This window comes from Meleagris gallopavo, chromosome 2 (assembly GCF_905368555.1).
Source record: "Meleagris gallopavo chromosome 2, MGAL_WU_HG_1.1, whole genome shotgun sequence".
Taxonomy (NCBI): Eukaryota; Metazoa; Chordata; class Aves; order Galliformes; family Phasianidae; genus Meleagris; species Meleagris gallopavo.
The window spans coordinates 109,811,991-109,834,098 of NC_139405.1; the positions used below are offsets into that span (position 1 = coordinate 109,811,991).

At 47.2% G+C, this 22,108-nt stretch overlaps 1 protein-coding gene across 7 annotated transcripts in view; it reads right to left on the reverse strand.

The window, feature by feature from the left end:
* The window catches only part of EVA1A (eva-1 homolog A, regulator of programmed cell death), a 183,695-nt gene that overhangs the window by 47,060 nt on the left and 114,527 nt on the right, over positions 1-22,108 (reverse strand). Inside the window, exon 1 of one of the 7 annotated variants that reach the window (XM_085218421.1) lies at positions 17,767-17,961. The exons of 5 other annotated variants lie outside the window; for them this stretch is intronic. Coding sequence is in view for 1 of the 2 variants with exons in the window: in XM_085218420.1 (XP_085074546.1) it covers positions 12,453-12,465 (13 nt within the window). In the remaining variant the exon portion in view is untranslated. Of the gene's footprint in view, positions 1-12,452; positions 12,472-17,766; positions 17,962-22,108 lie in introns of those variants that run through there. One more of the 7 variants, XM_085218420.1, reaches the window with a different exon arrangement.

The window sequence follows — 22,108 nt, forward strand, 5'->3', positions numbered from 1 at the left end:
TAAGACCCATTTAAGACTTGAAGGGACCTACAGGAAAGCTGGGAAGGGACTGTGTAGAAGGGCACGTGGCGACAGGATGAGGGGAAATGGTTTTAAACTGGAAGAGGGCAGATTTAGACTGGTATTAGGAAGAAATTCTTTACTGTGAGGGTGGTGATGCCTTGCACAGGTCGCCCAGTGAGGCTGTGGATGCCCCCTCCCTGGAAGCACTCAAGGCCAGGCTGGATGGGGCTGTGAGCAGCCTGGGATACAGAGAGGTGTCCCTGCCTGGGGTTGGAACTGGGAGATCTTAAAGGTCCCTTCCAACCCAAACTGTTCTGTGATTTGACGATTTACCTAGTCCTATGTTTCCATATTTCCCAGTTTTGATGCTGAAAAGCTCTGCAGTAAAACTTATCATTTAATTCTTTTCTCTGCTGCATCTATCACATGCCACCAGCTCTACTGCCCTCCCCATTATACTCAAGGTAAAAGGCAGAGGAGAAGAGCTGGACCTTCTCCAGAGGATGGAGAATGTAAGTGACATTGGCTCATTTTGTACACAAATATTTTACAAAAAAAACCATGTGGAAAATCACACGAGTGTATCTGACATGAATGCACGAAACAAGCATCGCATGCAGGGGTCAGGAACACTTTCATGCTACAATTTCTCTTCCCGAGCAGGAAAGTAAAGCTACATCACCAAAAAAAAACTTTCTGGCAGAGACTAATGATGTCTTTACTGGACAATTTATGAGTAGAGCTTGGCTGACCTAAAATCACAGAATCATAGAACCATTAGGGTTCTATAAGTAAGAGACCTCTAGGATCCCCCAGTCCAACCCCAGCCCACCGTGCCCACTGACCACATCCCTCAGTGCCACATCTCTGCAGTTCTTGAACACCTCCAGGGACGGTGATGCCATCACCTCCCTGGGCAGCTGTGCCAATGCCTTGTCACTCTGAGAACTTTTCCCTAATATCCAACCTCTGTTCTTCTAGGAAACGTGGTCCAAGTGTCCTCTCACTCGGTGCAGGGGATTATTGTGAGTGCCAACCCCTGTGTATCACTCATTGCCATACCACCAGGGGAAAGTGTCAATGCTCTTAAAGAAAAGGGCTTTGCGATCCCCTGCAGACAGAAACCCCAGCTACACATCTTCACACCAGAAAAAGGACTGGAGGCATGCTGAACACAGATGTACAACCAAAATAATTTCCAGTGAAGCAAAAGTGTAGTGAGGTGGGAACTGCCCTGCAGAACTTCTGCCGAAAGAGATAATTATCAGCTGCCAGGCTGCCTCTGATAAGAAGAAGCTTCTGCAGTGCTCTGTGCTCACTGGTTATCACTGCTCATCAGTCAGAAGAGAGAGAGATCGGGGCTTCTCCTGGGGGGAATCACTGGCAATTCAGTTACAGTAGATGGAACACAGAGTGGAGTATGCTGAGCCACAAAGCACTGAAATACCTGCAGATGGGTCAGAAAAAACACCCCTCTCACACAGATGACAACACTGCCCTCCCTATTCAAGTATTTCCAAGACTGCTTTAATTAAACAGATTGTCTTACAGACCTTTAAAGCAGCAAACATGCCACTCACACACCGCGACCATCATTTGTTCAGTTGCAAAACACACGTGTTACAAGGCCATGCTGCACGTTAGCCTAAAAACACAAGTGCAGATTCAAGGCCTTCATCCACTGCCCATGCACGTTGGTAGTCACCCAGCTCTGATACAAGCAGGACCTCCTACAAAGGGCCAGTCAGGACAAGCAGCTGTTTGAAGCAACCTGTAGCACAGGAGGAGGTTTTTCATATAGGAGGTTTTTCATATTGGACAAATCTCTTCTTTCACAGAATCACAGAATTGCTCAAGTAGGAAAAGACCTTAAAGATCATGGAGTCCAACCACAGCCCAACCATCCTACCCCAATCTAACAGCCCTCCGCTACATCACGGCCCTGAGCACCACATCCAAACGCTTTTAAACACAGCCAGGGATGGTGACTCAACCACCTCCCTGGCAGCCCATTGCAGTGCTCAACAACCCTTCCTGTAAAGAAGTTTTTCAGCAGGAACACACAAGATAACTATAGCGCTGGCGGCTGTGCTCTTTACTGTGTCTTGGTGCAGGACAAGAAAGATTCCTCACAGATGTGAAAATTTTCTCTTTTGGAGTGTCTGCTGGAGGAGCTTAGCATGAAACCTAACAGATGTGAGTTGGGAGGATGCATTTAATGCGGCACCATCTGCTGCAGTGCCCAAACAAATCAGAGTCTCCAAAACACTTCTCTTCACAACCTCACATTGCTTCACTGTTTGGTGTCACAGAACCCTGCCTGACTGAGGCGCCCACCCATGCTGCCAGTCTGTGGCAGCCCAGGGACCTGGACATGTGTCACCAACAGGACAGACACCACTCAGGAGGTAAAACTGACCATTCCCATGCAGACACTGGCCTAGGAAAAAAAAATACCCACCACACACACACACAAAGAAAAGAAAAAAAAAGAAGAAAAGAAAACCAACACAGAACTGCTGCAGAAAGAAACAAACTTTGGAAACCTCAAAGCCAGAGTTTCAGACTTCTACATCCAAGAGAATAAGACAAATGGAAATAGAGAAGCAATCCAAAGTTTCCATGCAGTGGTCTCTGCAGCTTGCTGCAAAACTGATGGATGTTTCTATCTTCCTCATGATACTCCTGTATTTAACTCTACAGTCATATAAATGGCTTTAGTTAGCACAGACCCAAAAGAATGGACACATTATGTGGCAAGTTCCCCAAGGTGTCAAGACTGACATAGGGCCTAGAGAGCCCAAAAAAGGCACAGTGTCTCGGGCTGAATAAAACGCAGAGTCTCTTTCAGTCTCACACATAAATCCCTACATAACCCTACTGAGTCACTGCGGTTTAAACCAGCAAGCAGCTCAGCACCATGCACCCATTTCCTCTCCCCTCTCTCACTGGGATGGGAAAGAAAAAATGGGGGATCCCTTTGGCCAGTTTAGGTCAGCTGTCCTGCTTCTGTTCTCTCCTAGCTCCTCGTGTACCCCTAGCCCCTTATTTACAGAACAGTGTGAGAAGCTGAAATACGCTCTGCAGAGAGGGACCTGGGCGTCCTGGTGGACGACAGGTTGGCCATGAGCCAGCAGTGTGCCCCTGTGGCCAAAAAAGCCAGTGGCGTTCTGGGGTGCATTAAAAAGAGGGTGTCCAGCAGGTCGAGGGAGGTGATCCTCCCCCTCTACTCTGCTCTGCCCTGGTAAGGCCTCATCTGGAGTACTGTGTCCAGTTCTGGGCTCCCCAGTACAAAAAAGACAGGGATCTCTTGGAAAGAGTCCAGCGGAGGGCCACAAAGGTGGTGAAGGGCCTGGAGCATCTCCCCTATGAAGAAAGGCTGAGTGAACCGGGTCTGTTTAGCCTTGAGAAAAGAAGACTGAGAGGGGACCTGATCCAGGTTTATAAATATCTGAGGTGTGGGGGCAGAGTGGCGAGGCCGGACTGTTTTCAGCAGTATGTGGAGACAGGACGAGGGGGAACGGCCAGAAACTGCAGCATGGGAAGTTCTGCACAGATGTGCGCAAGAACTTCTTTAGGTGAGGTGACGGAGCACTGGAACAGGCTGCCCAGGGGGGTTGTGGAGTCTCCTTCTCTGGAGATGTTCAAGACCTGCCTGGACACCTACTTGTGCCACCTGGTGTAGGGAACCTGCTTTGGCAGGGGGTTGGACTCGATGATCTCTGGAGGTCCCTTCCAACCCCTACGATTCTGTGATTCTTCCCTCTTTGCAGCACTGCTAAGCAACAACTAACATCAGTGTGTTATCAACATTATTTTTATCCTAAGCCCAAAACACAGCACCATACCAGCTACTAGGAAGAAAATTAACTCTATCCCAGCTGAAACCAGGTCAGCCATCAAGGCAGGCGGCATTTGCTGCTTACAACATAAGTAAGGAAGCTTGTAAGTAGAAAGGACATCCAGCTGCAAAACCTGGTGATAAGGAGTGATGCCCTGCTGTTTGGAGAACACATAACATTACCCAGTGGGACAAACACCAAGAGGAGAAGAACTCTGAACTTTTGGACAAAGCTCTTAACGTCAGTATTGAACTTACCAGCAATTATCACAAACACTCATTTGAGATACTTGTCCTCTTAAATTTACTGTAGGAAGCAATATCTATTGGCCAGAGCTGGTTTTGAAGTGACAGCTCAGGTATACACAAGTCTTGATCTACACACAATAAAGGAGCCAGGAAACTGGTAGCACGTACAGTAGATCACAGAATGGGAGAATCGTCAAGGTTGGAAAAGACCTCCAAGATCATCCAGTCCAACCATCTGTCTGCCACCAATATTTCCCACTAAACCAGGTCCATGTCAAGAAACTTCTAAATGTTGCTTGGACACCTCCAGGGACAGTAACTCCACAACTTCCCCGTGCAGCCCACTCCAGCACCTGGCCACTCTTTGGGAGAATTATTTCTTAATATCCAGCCTAAACCTCCTTTGGCACAACTTGAGGCCATTCCCTCTCGTCCTGTCAGTGGTCACACGGGAGAAGCGGCCGACCTCCCTCACACCACAGCCTCCCTTCAGGTCGTTAAGAGAGCTATGACATCTCTCGGAGCCTCCTCTGCTCCACACTGAGCAGCGCCAGCTCCCTCAGCCACTCCTCGTAGGCCTGTGCTCCAGACCCCTCACAGCTTCGTTGCCCTTCTCTGGATACCTGCCTATAAAATGCTGTCATTGTAATGTTCCTATTTGCTTCTCATCCATCTGCAGGAAACCTTCAAATACTAAAAGTTACTCATTCCAGAAACAATAAATTAACTACGAGGAAAAGGAGAAGAGGCAGCTTCTTTAATCTCCTAATAAAGAAGCAGGGGAAATTGCATCATGCCCAGATGGGAGACTGATGTTGGCCTGGCAGACAGATAGACAGATGAGAGTGTTGGCATTAATGGCATCGCTTTCACAGAGGCAGACAGACGCAGCAGCCAAAACAAATGCCTGCATGCCACTCCCTCTTGGCCATCCCAGAATCTTGACTCAGTTTTTATATCTCGTCACTATTTCTCACAAAAAGTGAATCAAACCCTTGGCTTAATCATTCTCACACATGGAGAGGAGTGAACTTCTCTACCCAGACACATGTCTAATGTGGTTTTCAAACACAATGAGAAAGGCATCAAACTCACCAACTCCACTAAAGACCACGCTGGAAAACTATGCTTGTCTTGATTTTAAGGGCAATGTAAAAAAAGAAATAAGGAACAGCTTTTTGCCTGAGTTTTCTTTACTTTCTTAGTGCTGTCATCTATCTCTGTAGAGGTTTGGGGCTGGTATTTTTCTTTGGTGATCCATTATCTCAATATTTATTTTCTGGCCCCCTTCTACAAGCTGGGTCTACTATCTGGGTCAGACAGAGGTATTTGTTTTCACGTAACAAACATGTTGTTAGTCTAAAGTGGGCAAATGTTCATTACAAGAATATTCCCTACACAATTTCAAATCCCTTTTCACCAAGGTTACTCTGTTTGAATTAAGTGCCTTTAAAAATTTGTCTGAAGTAAACACTCCAGAGACCAACAGATAGCCATTATGTAGGGAAGAACAATCTCCTCATTCCCTCTTGTTATGCCCCTTATCATTTACACTTTGCCAAAGTGGAATAAGTGCTGCCAAATCAGAGCAGCACCATTTTAGACCTGGCCTCCGTGGTGTAGCCAGGGAGCAGGTAAGGTAAACGGGCCCTGGATGCTTAGGAAATAATTCCCTGGATTAAGTTATCATCTGGTGCAGGGTTTTTCTACTCATCAGCACTCCCAAGGATTTGAAGTGTGGACCCCCAGTATGCTATAAACTTAAACCAGCTACAGTAAGTCTCCAAAAAAAAAAAAAAAAAAAAAGAACAAAACCAACAGGAAGCCGCTTTCACGGCTCACTAAATGAAGGCAGATGAGCAGATGATCTGCCAAACTCACATCCAGCTTACAGCAAAGCAACTGAGAGGTACTATTGCTCATCTGAGCCCACCAGAGGCTGATACACCATCTGCTTTTGCTCCATCACACCTAGCAGCAGTTCCACGCTTACAAGGGAGAACCCCAGTGCACAGATGGCAGGAGTGCTGCTGCTGCTCGTTCTGTTGATAGATCTATGGTTAAAGGGAGCAGTTCCTCACCTTGCCTAAATTGGCCATTCCTAAGGACTGCTGGAAGGATGGATGTGAAATCACATCCACATGTAGATCTAACTCTGGAGAAGCAAAAGGTCATTAGCAGCAATGACATAGGGCTCCAAACATAGGGCAAGGCCCTCAACACCAACATATCAGCCTGAGTGACTTGCCAAGACTGAGGTTAACACAGAGGGACGCAGCGGGGACAAAACCATTTTAAATTAGAGGCCGGAATATTTATTAGCCAAGAGAAAAACCTCTCTCTCCTCTGGGATCCATGATGGTAAGCACAGAAGGCACAAATCACCTGAAGTGCCTGGACGGCCCCTCGCCCTGCATCCACTGAGCAGAGCCAGATCCCTCTGCTCTCTCCAGCAGGAAACTGCAGCTTTCCTGCTCTGAAGTCTGCTTACATTACTTGCTCCCTTTGCTGACATTGGCAGCTTGCTCAAGCCTTAGCAAAACTATTTTCTCTTGGATATACTTAATCTATCTTATTTTTATCCCATCTGTGAGAAACAGCGGCCGCAGCACAAACAGATCTGCTTAGCAATGCTGCCAGCCGTGCCGATCCCAGCACCTCCTAGCTGGGCTGCTGCAATCTCTGCTGCTTATCTGGTGCTGCTCTCGTGCACCCACACGTCCTACCAGCAGCACGGCATCTACTTCTCTTAAAGGCTGCTTCAAGGTGAATTAACCAAGTCCCGCGCAGACTGCATTGCTGAGCGTGGACTTCCAGTCCTTACTTTTTCCTATAAAGCTTTAAATAGGCTTTATATGCCTAAATAGACTGAAAATCTTACTGAGGGCTCCCACGCATTCTCCCAAATGAAGGCAGCCTTGGTCCCACACAGAGATCACTAACAGCACACACAGCTTCACCAGGAGACAGGGCCAGGCAGAGAGACTGCGGCCGTACCCACATCAGCCACCCCCAGTGTAAGTATGGCTGCTGCTGGCACGTCCCACGCATGGAGTGCCGAGCAAAGGCTCTTCCAGGAGGGCCGGGCTGGCTTACGAGTGCTGGAAGGTTCTCCAGGACAGAAGAGACGAGGCTGCTCCTCTCCTTCTGCCACTCCAGACTGCACTGTGTTGGGATTAAGCCTGTTGTGTTTGGAGACAGAAATTATGTGTTATCACAAGGAGATCTGCAAAGCCACTGCAAGGAACTGCTTGTAAACTACTGCGCGTCTGCAGGTCCAAACATTTGGAAATTTATACCCACCAAATGGAAATACATGAGTCAGTGACCAGGATAAACATAAAACCACAGTATTTACAGGAAGACAGAAAGATACCATCTTTTTTTTTAAATCAATATTTTAACCAAAACTTCCTGAAGTAAGTCATCAAAGCAAAGATTTTTTTTAAGTAGCTGCTTAGGTACTTGATAGTTCCTTCCACTCTCCCCATTCCAAACTGAAGGAGCAAGACATGAGATGGTCCTCCTGGAAGTCTGAACCTACAGGACAAGCAATATCCTTGTACCACTGCATCTTCTTGTAAAGTCCATGGCCCAGCTTCTAGAATGTTAGAAAATTACTTTCATTTACACATATATTTAAAAATGGCTAAACTTTGAGTGCTTTGCACCTCGCTTTATATTCTGTTTCTTTGCTGCTTACTGGTCAGCATAGAGGTTGTCTCTGCAGGTCACCTCCTCGTGCATTCAGATCCACAGACAAAGGAACCTGCCCCACAGGGTGCTACAGGGGATGCCCTCCTGTAAGTTTGAACTTTATCCAGATATCATGAACCTGGTGCTTCCCCTACCTCTGCAGATGCTCAAATCCCTGCTGGCAGCACAGCGCCATCCTCAATGCTGAGTTCATGCTAGAGAAACAGAGTACACAGAGTTCTTTGGGAGGGAGGGAGAATGACTGCATTTTTAATTCTCCTAGAAAAACGTAAAAGTGTTTCTTTGGGGGTTTTTTGGAGTTAATGTCTTTTCCTGCTGCTCAGCCCGTGCGGAGAGATCCTCTCGTATTTCCTGCCCAGCATTCGTCTGTTCCTTTCTGAAATGCAGGAGATAAAGGAGACTCATCTGGTGAAGGAGATGCGGTCCAGAAGTAAAGCACAGAACATGAAAGATTTGGAATGCTCGTTTTCCTAAGGATTTCACTTAACCAAATTACCACCAAACGATAGGTCATTTCTAACCACTAATTGCCCACCGCCTGGAAACTATTTTGAACAGTTGTGAAAGTGTACAAAATCTGGTTGATGAAGGCCTTGAAATGTAGAACCTGGGAAGTTTCTGAACTCTAACAACTGAGGAGAAACAAAACCATCATTTCTTTTTGTAACTTTGATCCTGCTCTAGGAGGAACATCCAGGCACACCTAACAGGTCTTTCGTTCCTCACTGTTCTCGTGCCAAAGATGCCATTTAAGCTCTTTGGAAAGAGCTCTACAGCTCCTCCATGCTGTCTGTGCTCCAACGTTTAACAGGCATCATTTAAATAAATGCATGCTACAATTTTTCTACAAGCCTTCCCAGCATACAGTAGCTGTAATGAGCCCACGTGCAGAAATGTAGGATCCAAAAAAGCTAAAGCAAAATCAAATAGAAGAATTTGGTATTGACCTACACTACGAAAAATTAAACAGTCACAAGAAGGAATGAAAGACCAGAGGCCTTTCTCACAAAACGAAGAAATAAATAAAATTTAAGAAGACAACAATCTGCCTTAGCACTGACTTCTCTGTGCCCTCTGAACCTTACAGGAAAAGCCTGTCTGTATGCAGCGCACCATGGCAGCACAACAGCAGAACCACCTGCCCACCATTGGATGGGGTGGGAAAGGCTCCCGCAGATACCTCAGGCAGTGCACATCTCTTCTGGGCAGTTCTGGTCCAGTTTCCTTCGTTCTCACACTCACAGTCATGTGGTTCAATGGAAACAAAATAGAATTAATTCCCTTAGAAGCCACAGAGATTTTAGGTTAAGCTTTCCCATACAGTGTGTCTTTCATCTGTACATCCTTATGACCCAAAGAGATTTCTCAGATTGAAATATCAGATAGTTTTCTGTGGACCAAAGTTAACATTCTCACTATGCTCCCTATCACAAAAATTCATAGAATCACAGAATCCCAGACTGGCCTGGGTTGCAAAGGCCCACAGCGCTCACCCAGTCCCAACCCCCTGCTGTGTGCAGGTCGCCAACCAGCAGCCCAGGCTGCCCAGAGCCACATCCAGCCTGGCCTTGAATGCCTGCAGGGATGGGGCATCCACAGCCTCCTTGGGCAACCTGTTCCAGTGCCTCACCGCCCTCTGGGGGAAATTTCTGCTCAAAGGCAGCATCCCAAGCTCAGAGATGCAGTGGAAGAAGGACAGAGATTATGTGGTCCTTCAGCTGCCCACCGTGCAGTTCCTGAAACTGTAATTACCCAGAAGTAAAATGTATGCAAATGCATAACATAAACAGGACTAAACCACAACACAGACAAGCTGCATCAATTCATCAATATAGAAGGAAAAAATATTGATGAAGTCAGAGGTTTTTTTCTGAGCCCCACTTTGAAACCTGCTTTTTCTTCCAGGGTCAGCAAGACCTCTGGTTTCAATTTTTTAGATACAGTTTGAGAATTTACATGCTGGGAGGTCTCATTCTGGATACAGTGCCTTTTTTTCAAGCAATGTGTACAACAGAGAGTTTGGGGGATTCTTTCCAACCTTCCCTCATTAATTACTCACAACAGTCTCATGGTTTTTTGTTTTTTGAGAATGTTGCAAACAAGAATGAATTAAACCTCTGACAGATGGGTTTTAGACAGCACTCTCATTTTGCCATTGGATAAGATGAAATTCCTACCATTGTGAGAGGGATGGTTCAGTCTGGAGAAGAGCAGGCTCAGGGGAGAGCAGATTGCTCTCTACAACTCCCTGAAAGGCTGCGGTGAGGTACAGGCAGCCTCTTCTCCTGGGTAATGGGAGGTGATGGCCTCAAGTCGTGCCAGTGAAGGTTCAGGTTGGGTATTAGGAAAAAATTCTTCTCAAGAAGAGTGGTGTAGCACTGGCACAGCTGCCCAGGGTGTGGTGGAGTCACCATCCCTGGAGGGGTTCAAGAACCATGGGGATGTGGCACTGAGGGATGGGCTGGGGCTGGTCTGTACGATCCTAAGCCTTACCGACCCTATGATTCTATGACTGGTGGAGGACACAAGTGCCTTACCCCCCAGCTGCAGTTATTCCCCACCTCAGATCCATGGCAGTGCTGGAGGGAATCTTAGGGGCACATTATGAACTGTGTAAGAGCCACTGCAACAGGGCTACAATTTAAGGTGCCAGCTTCAGGTTGAGATGTGTGAAATAACTCTAGGCTGTCCAGGAGACATAGAAAGGTGAGACACAAAGTTTTAAGTCCACCTCTCAAGGTTGCTTGTCTGAAGCAGGTGGTTTTCTTCATATCTTTGCTTGAATTCCTGTTTCCCAGAAAATCTCTTTACTCCTCTAGCTCAGGACACAAGTATAGCTACTGGAACCTGACCCTCTATGCTACTGCACAGCTATCTCACTTTTAGCCCAAGCCAAAGAATACTCATCCAAATAACACTCAGAAAAGACTCAAAACTCAGCATGTACCATATACATGGGAAATACTAACCACTGGAGGACTCCACTTCCACAGACATGGGTACCTCAACCTTCCTAATAGCTCTCCCGTCATCCATTGTGGAGATAGGAAACAACTCACTGCGTGGCATCCATCTCCCAACAAACATTTGTAAAATATACTTGCTTCGGAGTAGGGAATTTGTCTGATTCTATGTAGAGTCCACTTGCATTACTCTGACTACACCATTCACTTTTGCTTTAAGGATGTGTATACAGTCAGGAGAGGGTAAATGCAGAAGAGTACCTGAGAATTGATCCTTTGCAACTGCTATTATCTCACAGAACAGAAGCAGCAAGTGGTTCACAGTAAAAACCACACCAGCTCAGGGTGAACGGGTGCACAGTCTTTACCATTGTTGCAATGCCAGGGAAATGAACAAATTCGCCCCGTGGGCTGAAGCTAAGGGAATGAAATTCTTGAGCCCTGCCTAAAATCACATGGGTATGCCTGGTTGTCTGATTTGTTCCATGGTGATTCACAAACCCTTTTTTGCCTTGTTCTCTGTTTTGCTATGTGATGCTGGGCAGTGAGCTGCACAGTAAAAGCTGTGCAGGGAACAAACTGGGCCCTGGATGGATATTTTCTTCTTCTTCTTTTTTTGCAGGCAATCTCCTGCCTCACAGCAGCAACTCGTGAAAATATGTGGACAGAATCAGTGACTATTTAGTGCTGCTAGAAAATAAAGTGACACTACATGGCATGGTAGCCATGTGATCCCCTTCCTAATTTGCGGAATTTCTCTTAGTAGCCACAACAGACGGTGCCTTGCATATCTTTTTTAGCAAATACTGATTAAGGCCAACAAGGCTTCTACTTGCACAGCCTCTCTTTTGCACTGGCAAAAACAAGCTACAGAAAGTTAGCTTCAGTTCAGCTACAACAAATAACACTGTGAACCTGCAGGCATCCTGCCCAGCAGCACGACCCAGAGCCCCTGTCTGAAATGCTCAGGGATCTGATGTGGTCAAAAGGAGAGCACCGAATTTCTCAGGCGTGACTCAGAACCTGTAAGCATACGTGGACTGTACTGGGAGACAAGGTGTCTGTGCAGGGCAATTAGGTGTTCCCACATGCCAGGTGAGAAGGTGCTGAGAGGCAGCCAGCTGGCAGGGATATCTCAGTAGGCATCCCAGCTGGGCCCTCTCACAAGCCAGTTGGCACAGCAGAGAAGCCTGCCCCAGGTTTCGACTGGAAACTCTCACGGTGCCATCAGATCACAGAATCACAGAATCACCGAGGTTGGAAAAGACCCTCAAGATCACCCAGACCAACCATCCACCCATCACCAGTAGTTCTCACTAAACCACGTCCCTCAACACAAAATCCAGCCGTTCCTTGAACGAGATGTTGGCTGCCTGCTTCCAGGTGAAGGCGGGGCGATGCAGAACCTTGCAGAAAGCTGCAGTCAGAGGTGGAGGTTGGTCTGACTGCTGCACGGTGTGCTCTGTGCCCTCCAGGGAGGGTTTCTGCTGCTGTTCTGTCACTGCATGCAATCCAGTTGTACAGCCGCTGCTCAGAAAGTCAGCAGGCCTGGCAGGTTTGCCCTGCTGGGGTTTCTTCAAGGGAGCAAACAAAGAGGAGGGAATTCCCAATGCAGCATTTGCTTGCTTTCAAAACAATAAAATTGAATAGTGAAAGCTATTTAGACCCAAATATCATACCCAGAGCTTCCATTCAGGCCATCTGATGCAGGTTTTGGACAGAGAAAGGAGTTGACAACCATTTGGATGCAAAACTGGAGAGCACAGTGAACCTTCCTGGCACCTTCCTGGCATTGCCATTCGAGCCTCCTTAGCTGGCTGAAGAGCACTCTTCTCACCTCTGGACTGCAGCAGAGGAAACATCTCCAGACTTCCTTAAGAATGGGGGAAAAAAAGCAGCAAGTAGGACTGGAATGACTCCCTGCTTCCAGCCCTTGCTTGTAGAAGAGAGGGAAGGGAGTTCCTCTGCTTCTGGTCACATCTTCATCCTTTCCTTATTGCTCCCGGCACAACACACACTATGGCATTCATTCCATCACTGCTCTCAAAGCTTTTTGTACTTACTCTAGCACTGAACTCCAAACCTGCTAAATATATGAACCTAATTGTAACCATTGCACCAAGGGGAAGAAAAAAAATAAGAAACGTAAGCTTACAGTCTGCCAACTATTCCAAAACTGGAGCACTGTGTATAGTAAATAGCGAGGAACAACAGAACAGGAGTCGGAGGAATTTGAGTCTTTCATGGGCACTGATGTAGTAAATCAGCTCTGCAGTTTAACGCAGCCAAATGCAGTGTAAAGTAATATGTCTGAGGGAAAGGACTGAACTCAAAAGCACATATTCAAATGTGACATTCATGCACTATGCTAGCCAGGAAAAGGAGGCTGATTTCATTAAAGAAAAATAAATCTCTGCAGACCATACAGTCCGTGCATGCATTCTAAGAAGAAAAAAAGTAACTGGAATCCTAGCATAATTTTCATCATTTTAGGCTATCTCAAAGGGGAATCAGAGTGGCTACTAAAATAAAAGGAAGCACAAGGTGTATATTATTAATCTAGAACAGTATCTTGCAGGTAGTGTGAGAGGCTCTGAGGAGGAGCTGTGGGCTTCACACAGCGCTCCCATTATTCTTAGTAGGGGGACTGATAACCAGAAGACTCAGACTTACATAGCACGCTCTCTGTGTACATTTCAGTTACAGCAGTACCAAAATATTTAAATTACATCCATTTCAAATGTTCTCAGCTTTCGATTGCTCCAATCCCTGCAGAAATAACTACCGCTTCAAAGAGAGACGGTCAAGAAGACAGCAGAAGGTGGTCTGTCTCTTCATTGCCAATGGTCAGAAGGAGAAATTTTAAATAATGTGGTCTCGTGGGGAATCAGTGGCAGTGCCATAATGCTTCTTTTTCTTATTTTTTAGGAGCGCAGAACGCTTTCTGAACTGCTTGATGCAGTGACAGCCAGCTGCACTGAACTGCACTGTGCACCCCGGAATGAGAGCAAACAGACTCTGGTCAAAAGTCCTCATTTTCAGCAGTGCTGCAGACAGCCTGGGGTGCATTCAAAGTGATCCAACCCCAGCAAATTGCTGGGACTTCCATGAGGAAGGGGACATCTGAGTAGTTTGAGCTGGGACCCCCACATGGCTCTGTGGAGATCACAGATCTCAGAGCAAACACCTCAATGCTGACCTTCTGCAGGGTCAAGATGGTTCTCAGTGGGGAAAGAAAACCTTTCACAGTTACCAGATTATGCTGAACAAGAGCTAACAAGAACTGGAGAAGCAACAGGAGTGGCTTCTTCATTCTGCCTCAAGAGAACAATCTGGCACTTATTACAAAATTCCAGCCTCAAGCTTCCTCCCACAGGACTGAGCATGGAGGCCTAGACTTGTATGAATTAACCAAAAATAACACTTCCAGGGAGGGAAAGGATGGCTGAGGGGATTGCTGATGGGACACAGCAGCCTCTCACCTCGTGCTCAGCAGCTCAGCTCCAGAAGAAATGAGCAGTAAGGAGAAGCTCTGAGCTCATGTCAAAGCATTTGGTATCCCCAGCTGGTTCCCTGGGGAGCAAGTAACTGCCACAGCCACCAGCACCTGAGGCAGCCACGTCAGGAGCAGTTCTTTCAGCCCCCCTCCCACCTTCAGCATCAAACCGTTTTAAACAGCTGTGAGCTGCACAGTGCCAAAGCTCAGACTCATAGTGATCCTCAGCCCCTGGTAGCAAACGTTTAAAAATAGTCAACGCAAACAAGACCCTGTTTGGGGAGGGAAGGAGGCACACAGCTTTCTGGCTCCTGACCGTCCCAGCTACACATCCCCATCGCTGTGGCAATATCCCATAAACAGAGCAGCCATCAACAGCTCCCTGCAGAACAAGGCAAGAGCTGTCCTCAGGTAGCAACACTGCCTTAGAATGAAAACAAGACCTGTGCAGGAGAGTTGAAGACTCGGTAGAGCACGTAGATGTTACCTTAATTAATGTATCAGCACTTAAATACCACAAGAACTGGAGCTCCAACCCCAGCAGAAAATGAAGCAGGCAGCAGGAAATAGGAAGCACCAGAGCATCCTTGAAGCAACCTCAGGAGGGAAAGGGAGCACCACACTGAGCTGAAGCACTGAACTACAGAGAGCAGCTGACAGGGCCACCAGAGCCACCTGCAGCCACCAGCAATGGGAAATTTCTGCTAGAACTTCAGCTGCCACCACAGTCTGCAAAGCACAGAACCACAGAATCATGAAGACTGGAAAAGACCACCAGGATTCCCTAGTCCAACTCCAACCCATCCCCACCATGCACTGATGTTGTGCCTCAGTGCCACACCTCCACGGCTGCTGACTGCCTCCAGGGACAGACCAATGCCAACCTGAACCTCCCCCAATGCAGCTTGAGGCCATCACCTCTCATCCTGCTGTTGAAGAGGGAAGAGGCCCATCCCCACCTTGCTACAACCTTCTTTCAGGGAGTTCCAGCTCCTTTCAGCAGTTCCAAGAGGTCTCACTCAGGAACCAGAAGTACAGAGCTAAGGTGATACAAAGCAAGGCTTGTTCATCCTGCATTTGTGGAATATGTAGAAAGGAGGAATGGAAACACATGTTCATCCCACCTGCCTGCAGTCTTCACAACCTGAGCCTCTTACAACACTCCTTTCCCTCCTGCAGAGAGGTGGTGCAGAAGAGAGGTTTTACTTAAGGTAATACTGCGGTGATGTAATTTAAGACAGTAGGATTAAACTGAAACAGACAATTTATGTTGTGCAACAGGAAATATTTCCAGACAGTACGGTCTGTTGGGCTCCAGAGCACTTTCCCAGGGCAAGCAGCAGAACTGGAATTGCCATCCCTTGACTCATCTGTCAAAGCTACATCAGCACTGAAAGCGTGGTGTGGAGAACATGCTCACATAGGCAAGAGATGGGACAGGGACCTGCTCTTCAGCATTTGGTTTTACACAGTGCAAGGTTTCATGAGATGTGGACTAAGTGAGAAAGACAGAAAAGCCAGAAGGTTCTTGGTGAGACTGAAAACCCTCCAGTTCCCAAATACATGGACTCTTATCCACTCTCAACTGCTGTAAATCAGGAATAACTTCACTGAAATCAGTGATATCAGCTGAAAATGAAGTGGGTTCAAAATTTAAGGATGAAATTGCATTGTTCTTACGTAAGGTAAGATCCCACTGTAGCATCCATAAGTTTTAGGATAGTTTAGAATCAGCCCACCCAAAACTGTATTGAAACAGCCATTTCTCTCAACATCTAAATACAGAGATGGATTTCTAATGAACGTTAGGTCCTAACCACCCTCTCAGCAGCACCTGAAGTATGGTTAGACTCTCCCTTGCACATGCAGTGACTCAGTTAAAGAATTAAATTGTTGGACTCCTGCAAAAACGTCAGTCTGTTATCCAGGTTCCTTCTCCATCTAGAAATACAAAACATGGTTCCAGGTAGGCGCTATTTCTTCAGCTTCTCAGATGTGCTGGGAGTAATTCCTGCTGCAGCTTCTCTCCTCCCTCACGTATAGGAGCTCATCAGCCTCTTGACTGCATCTCTGCTAGTAAACCAAACGGGGCCAGAGCCCATTCTTTGGCCCCGAAGCTAACTGGCACAGCTGCCAACATATTATTAAACTTTCCTACACTCTGAAACAAGGTATCACATCCAAACTGCCTTTCTGGAGTGCCCCGGCCCATCCTAGCTCCCAGCAGTACACAGAAGCCATGTGGAGGGCTGTGCGTGTGCCCAGTGTGCCAGGACAGAGCATCAAGCCCAGACGCCAACTTGGGGAACACTGAGGGCAAAGAACGTTTTTTGACAAATCAGCGAGGAGTAGCACGGTGCTCAGAAAGAGTCTGGGAGATGGGAAGACAAAAAAAAACCACCATTACATACAGAACTCCATTAAAAAACAAAAAACAAAACAAACAAAAAAACCCTTTCTTCTAGGAGCTGTAAAACAAATCTTGAGCTTTTGCCTAGAAATCAAATCCAAACAAAATTGTAAGCACTGTCTCCTGGGTCCATCACTGCCTATGGCAGCAAGACAAGGAATGCCAAGGCTGGGCACGGAGCTTAAGTGTTCCCAGGCCATGGGAGGCAATGTGCCTGAGCTGGAGGCTGCAGCAAGAGACTGGTGTGCTGAAGGTGTGCTCGGGGTATCCCCGTCTGTACCTTCTTCCACTGCGTTCCCGTCCTCGGGGATCACTGCAGAACTAACATCAAACAAGGGTGACCTGAGAGAGTAACACGAGTTTAGCAGTGACTTGGAGCTAAACACGTTGCACACCAGGCATTAAGATCATAGTTCCCAAGGCTAGATCTGAGATGCTCTTCCTCTCTCCTAATTAACTGGTGCACATTTTACGTACAGTTGGCCCTTCCAAATGCTGCTGCATGGCTGGAGGAGCTGGAACTGATCCTGCCCACGAGGACCCTGGGGTTGTGCACCACTGTCTGTTTGATGGTATACAATGCTCTGCAAGCTCTTCTCTCCCTCTCTACTGACATGCTGAAATTTACTGTCCTGTGTCAGTGAGTTCAAGAAAGGCTTTAACCCTGAGAGCTCCGGGAACGGGCTCCAGCACACGGCACGGGACAGAGCCGCCACTTCGTCATGCCCTGCTTGTCTGAGAAACAGTCCGGAGGAGATGGACAGAAATAGCAGATGAAATCACAGCCGCCCCGCTTTAAAGCACAAACATTTGTGAGATTTTCTCACCAAACCAATGAATAGATGTGCTTTCGGCCAGCGAATAAGGAAATGTCAGAGGAAAGAGATGGCAGGCAGGTCTGTACAGATGGCAGCCGATCCGTGCCCACACTGACTGAGCGCAGCGCAGATTCCAGCAGGCATCAGTGACCACACGCACGCACCGACACCGGCCTCAGGAAAACCCTCACCGAGGTAAAGCCGGGCTGAAGCTGAAAGGCAAACACGCACCGGAGAACGCCGCGCTCCCCTTCTCTTTCCCTCCCTACCTTCCGCACGGCCGGGACGACTCCTCTCTCGGTTTCCCGTTCGCAGAGCAGCCCGAGCCCCGCGTTCGCTGATTTGCCCGGTAGCCGCACCGCTCAGCTCCGCATCCCGGCGCTCGGCTCCCACCGCGGCCACCGGCAGGGAAGTTCTCGAGCAAGAAGAGCCGTGGCTCTGCCTTAAACTCCCGGCTGCCTGGGATCAAAATAAAAGCGCTGCTGAGCTGCCGGGAAAAGAAGAAAGTTGTGTTACCGTTCGGCTTTGCTGAGAGCTGAGCCTGCGCGGCCGGGAGGAGCAGCGCGCAGCCGGGACGGGAGAGGAGAGGAGAGGAGCGGCTGCTCACAGCCCAGGGGCAGCGGGCAGCAATGGGAGCGTTGTGTGTGTGTGAGTGTGTGTGTGTGTGAGTGTGCGTGTGTGTGAGTGTGAGTGTGTGAGTGTGAGTGTGTGAGCGTGTGTGTGTTTGGGAGCGGTGTCGGGGCGGGCAGCAACAGGAAATGACACAGAAACTTCACCGGGCTCCAATCCAAACGTGGCCCTTGACATGAAAGAAGGGGGAGGCAATTCGAGGGGTGGAGAGGAGAATTTTTCCCCTTCATTAACTAGCCTGAAAATCTGCTGACGGGCGAGGAAAAAAAAAAAATCCACCAAAACGGAACTGTGAGAAGTTAAATTAAAGCAGAGAATGAAGAGGAAGGGAGCTCTCATCTGAGTTCTGTTCTTTGAGCAGGAGCTGTGTGATGCTGTTGGAGCAGAGAGGTGCCCCATCCTTGGAGGAGCCCAAGGCCAGGCTGGATGGGACCCTGGGCAGCCTGACCTGGTTGGGGGCAACCAGCCCACGGTAGAGGGGCTGGGATTGGGCTTTAAGGTCCCTTCCAACCCAAGTCATTCTATGATTGTATGAATTTAAAGCGTCCTTTAGACCTGAACACCTTGTACGTGTTGTTCCAGCCTGTCGCTCTTTGGAGAGCCATTTCCATTGCATTAAAGGCTTTATTTTAAATGTGCCTACCAGAACTGATGCGGTATTACAGCAGTGACCTCACCTACACGGTCCATTTTTAAGACACTGGCAACCAGTCCATCAGAAGTATCTCTCTTCACTGTGCTTCCATGAATTTGGTAGCTTGTTAACAAGCTGAATTAGAGATTTATTGGTGTAGTATTATTTTACTCCAAACTTCAGCTGATGTACAAAACACTTTAATATTTGGCATTTATACAGTGTTCAACACATGCTTTGATCCAAACAAAGGCTTTGACCTGCCTAACCTTTGGTGCATTTTTTCTCTCTTGTGAAAAACTTGAACACAATTTAAGGTATCAGCTGTCACTTCCCTTAACAAGAGGTTATTTTCAATTAATCAAAGAAATATAAACAGAGCCTTGTACTGAGTTCAAATAAGCTTGGAGCAGTTATGCCCTTGAAACAGATGTCTCAGGCTGTGTCATGTTTCAGATCAGAGCTGGTGGACTGTCAAGAAGAGGCCTTGCAGATCTGTTTGTTCAGCTCACAACACTGCTGTCAGCTCCACATCCCCATGTGCTCCCGCACGGACCATGGCAATCAGTGCAAGGGACAGTCCACGATGCAGATCAGGGCATTCAGGCCAGAATCAGATTCCTAAAGTCATGATAGATTCGAGAGAATAGTAGACGAGGAATTAGGCAGCACCTCCTATTTCCAAAGCCCTGCATGCTATACCTGTTTCCCCATAGCTCTGATCCTGACAGGGATAATAAAATGAGCACAATTGAAACAATAAAAAATATGTTTTGATAGGATAACTAAAATAGTAAAATCAGAAGATGAAGAGACCGCAAGAGAGTGTTAGCGAGCCCGCGATGCCTCACCCGTGGGGATTACATTACAGTGCTTACATTACAGTGCATACATTAGGCACATGTGTATGAATGAACTCAGCAGGTCTGCTCTTTGGCCACGGGGTCAGCAGTCACAGCCCAGGCACACACGCACTTTGGAAGTTCAGTGCCTAAAGCTTCAGAAGAGAACAGCCGCGTCCAAAGTTCTGTTGAGTGAGCTCTGGGCAATGCCAGAGAGCTTCCCTGGGCTGGGATAACCAACGTCAGGGGCCGTGATGTCACACAAAATACAGAGAACAGACTTCCAGTGCCAGCACTATTTGAGTAACTAAAGCAATTAACTAAAATATAGCAGCACCTAACTCATCTCAGAACAAGTAACCCAAAAGCCCCACAAAACTCTTCCTTCATCCCAAGGCCTTACAAAAATGCAACCCCACCCCTGTGCGTATCAGAGTTTTCTGCACAGCTGTTATTTCTTGCAGTTTGGAGGCCCTGGTTTTTGTCTGTGCAATGAACAACAGTACATCACCCCTTGGACTTCAGCCCTTGCAGTTCAAAGCCCAAGTGCAGCTCCCCCAACCCAAGAGACAACCTGCATCTCTGCTCGTCTCAGTCATCTCGCAGTCATATCTGAGCTGAACTCCTGCGCTGCCTCTCAGCAGCTAACAGGGACTGGGAGGGACAATGGCCTTATCCAAACACAGCTTAAGACAGGTGAGATGGATCACCTGCAGAGCTGCCCCTCCTAATCCAGGGGCCACGGAGGGCAAGCCTCAGGAATTGTGTCCATCTCAGCACCTCATTTTTCAGTGTCTAACACGGGAGCCAAACACAAGATATTTTTGCCTGGCATAACAACACACAAATGCTTTATCATATGTAAAATAACTCTGATAATAGCATCCCGATGCCTTCCGATGCTGGAAACATGGCAAACTGTGATGAGGCCATTTGGTTCAGCAGTCACTGCTGACGCCCAAGAAGCTGCGTGGCCCTGAAGCCTATCTCTGCAGCAGGACATCCCCTCCTGCAAGATGTCAAGAGAGGGAGAAGCCACTCTGCCTCTTACTAGCTCATTATTCTGAGTGTAATAATTCGGCTTCCAGGAAGAATTAATCTGAGGCAGCTTCCTGTAATGTGCTGTATATTTATGTACAATGCATTTGTTTATTAGGTGGCATTTTCTCACTCCAAAAATACCTTCTCAGAATAATCCATCAGCTTTCAAAGCCCTGATAAATTGAGCTCACTCACAAACAGCACCTGCAGCAACACCTGGAAAAGGTGTGGGCAGCGTATTTGAGAGCACCCACTTTGCAGTTAGCTTCCTGACAACGAAGGCGGCATTATTTACATTTTTACCTAAAAATAAGAATAGTGGCAGGGGAAAGGTGTGTCCCAGATAGGTTTTGCCTGTTTATCTTGACGATGTGCAGTGCACCAAACCCTCCTGACAGTCATTTACCCGTGAGGTTTTCAGTTCCCCTAAGTTCACAGGACAAGGGCGTTGGAGCTTCATGACCCCTGGGGTCCCTTCCAACCCAAACTGTTCTGTGAGTCTGCGGTGTGATTCTGTGACTATTTATCCTCAGCCACGCATGGAGGCAGGATGAAGGTCTTGTGAATCCAAACAGAAGGAACAAGCAGCTTTACATACAGTTTTTTAGTCCAGTATCTTTAATTTCACGATAACGTCTCTGAATCCCACAAAGAAAACCATAATGCCAAGAAGATGAAACTTTTTCTGGCTTTTGCAGTTTCACAGCAATCTCTGCAGTTTTCACACATTATTATTAGATGACCTGCTATTTTATAAAACATCCTTGCTCATTTCTAGGCACGCCTGCTTCTTCCCGCTTTACTTTTGGTATTTATGTAACCAGCTACACAGACTTCATGGGTAAGTGACCTTTAAAAATGAATAAAGATCTGTAACATTTAAATCCTGCTTACTTTCAGCAGAAGAAAAGCTCATTTCAACTTCCATTCTCTCCCTGCACCCCCAAAACAAATAAGAATTATTTCTTTCAAGTCCTTCTCTCTCCTGAAAATCTGACCTACAAATGGCTTTCTCATAACCCAGCAGACTAGTTTAGCCCTCAGATGGATTTATCATTAACCACATAAGCACATGTTGTCCATTCTGTCCAACCTAATGAGCGTGCTATAAATAAAACATCCCTAGAAGCAGGTTTCACCATACTTCACCAAGCTGTTGCTGCAAGCCCTTCCAACTCCCCAACCCACTTATGTTAGAAACATTAATCACTTGGTTATAATTCAAAACATCAGCTCCCTCCAGCTTAAACTCCCCAGCACTTGACTTTGGCTACACCTCTAACCTCCACTTACCACTTTCAGGCTCACTCCACGTTTTCCTCTCCAGTCTGTCACTAATGTAAGAAAAGACATAGGAAGTCACCCTGGAAGGTTTTTTTAACCCAGGAGCATCTCATTAACAGTGGAACGTGGTACAGAAACTCTCAAACAAAACGCTTTTCATTTTCCTTGGTGCAGTAACCT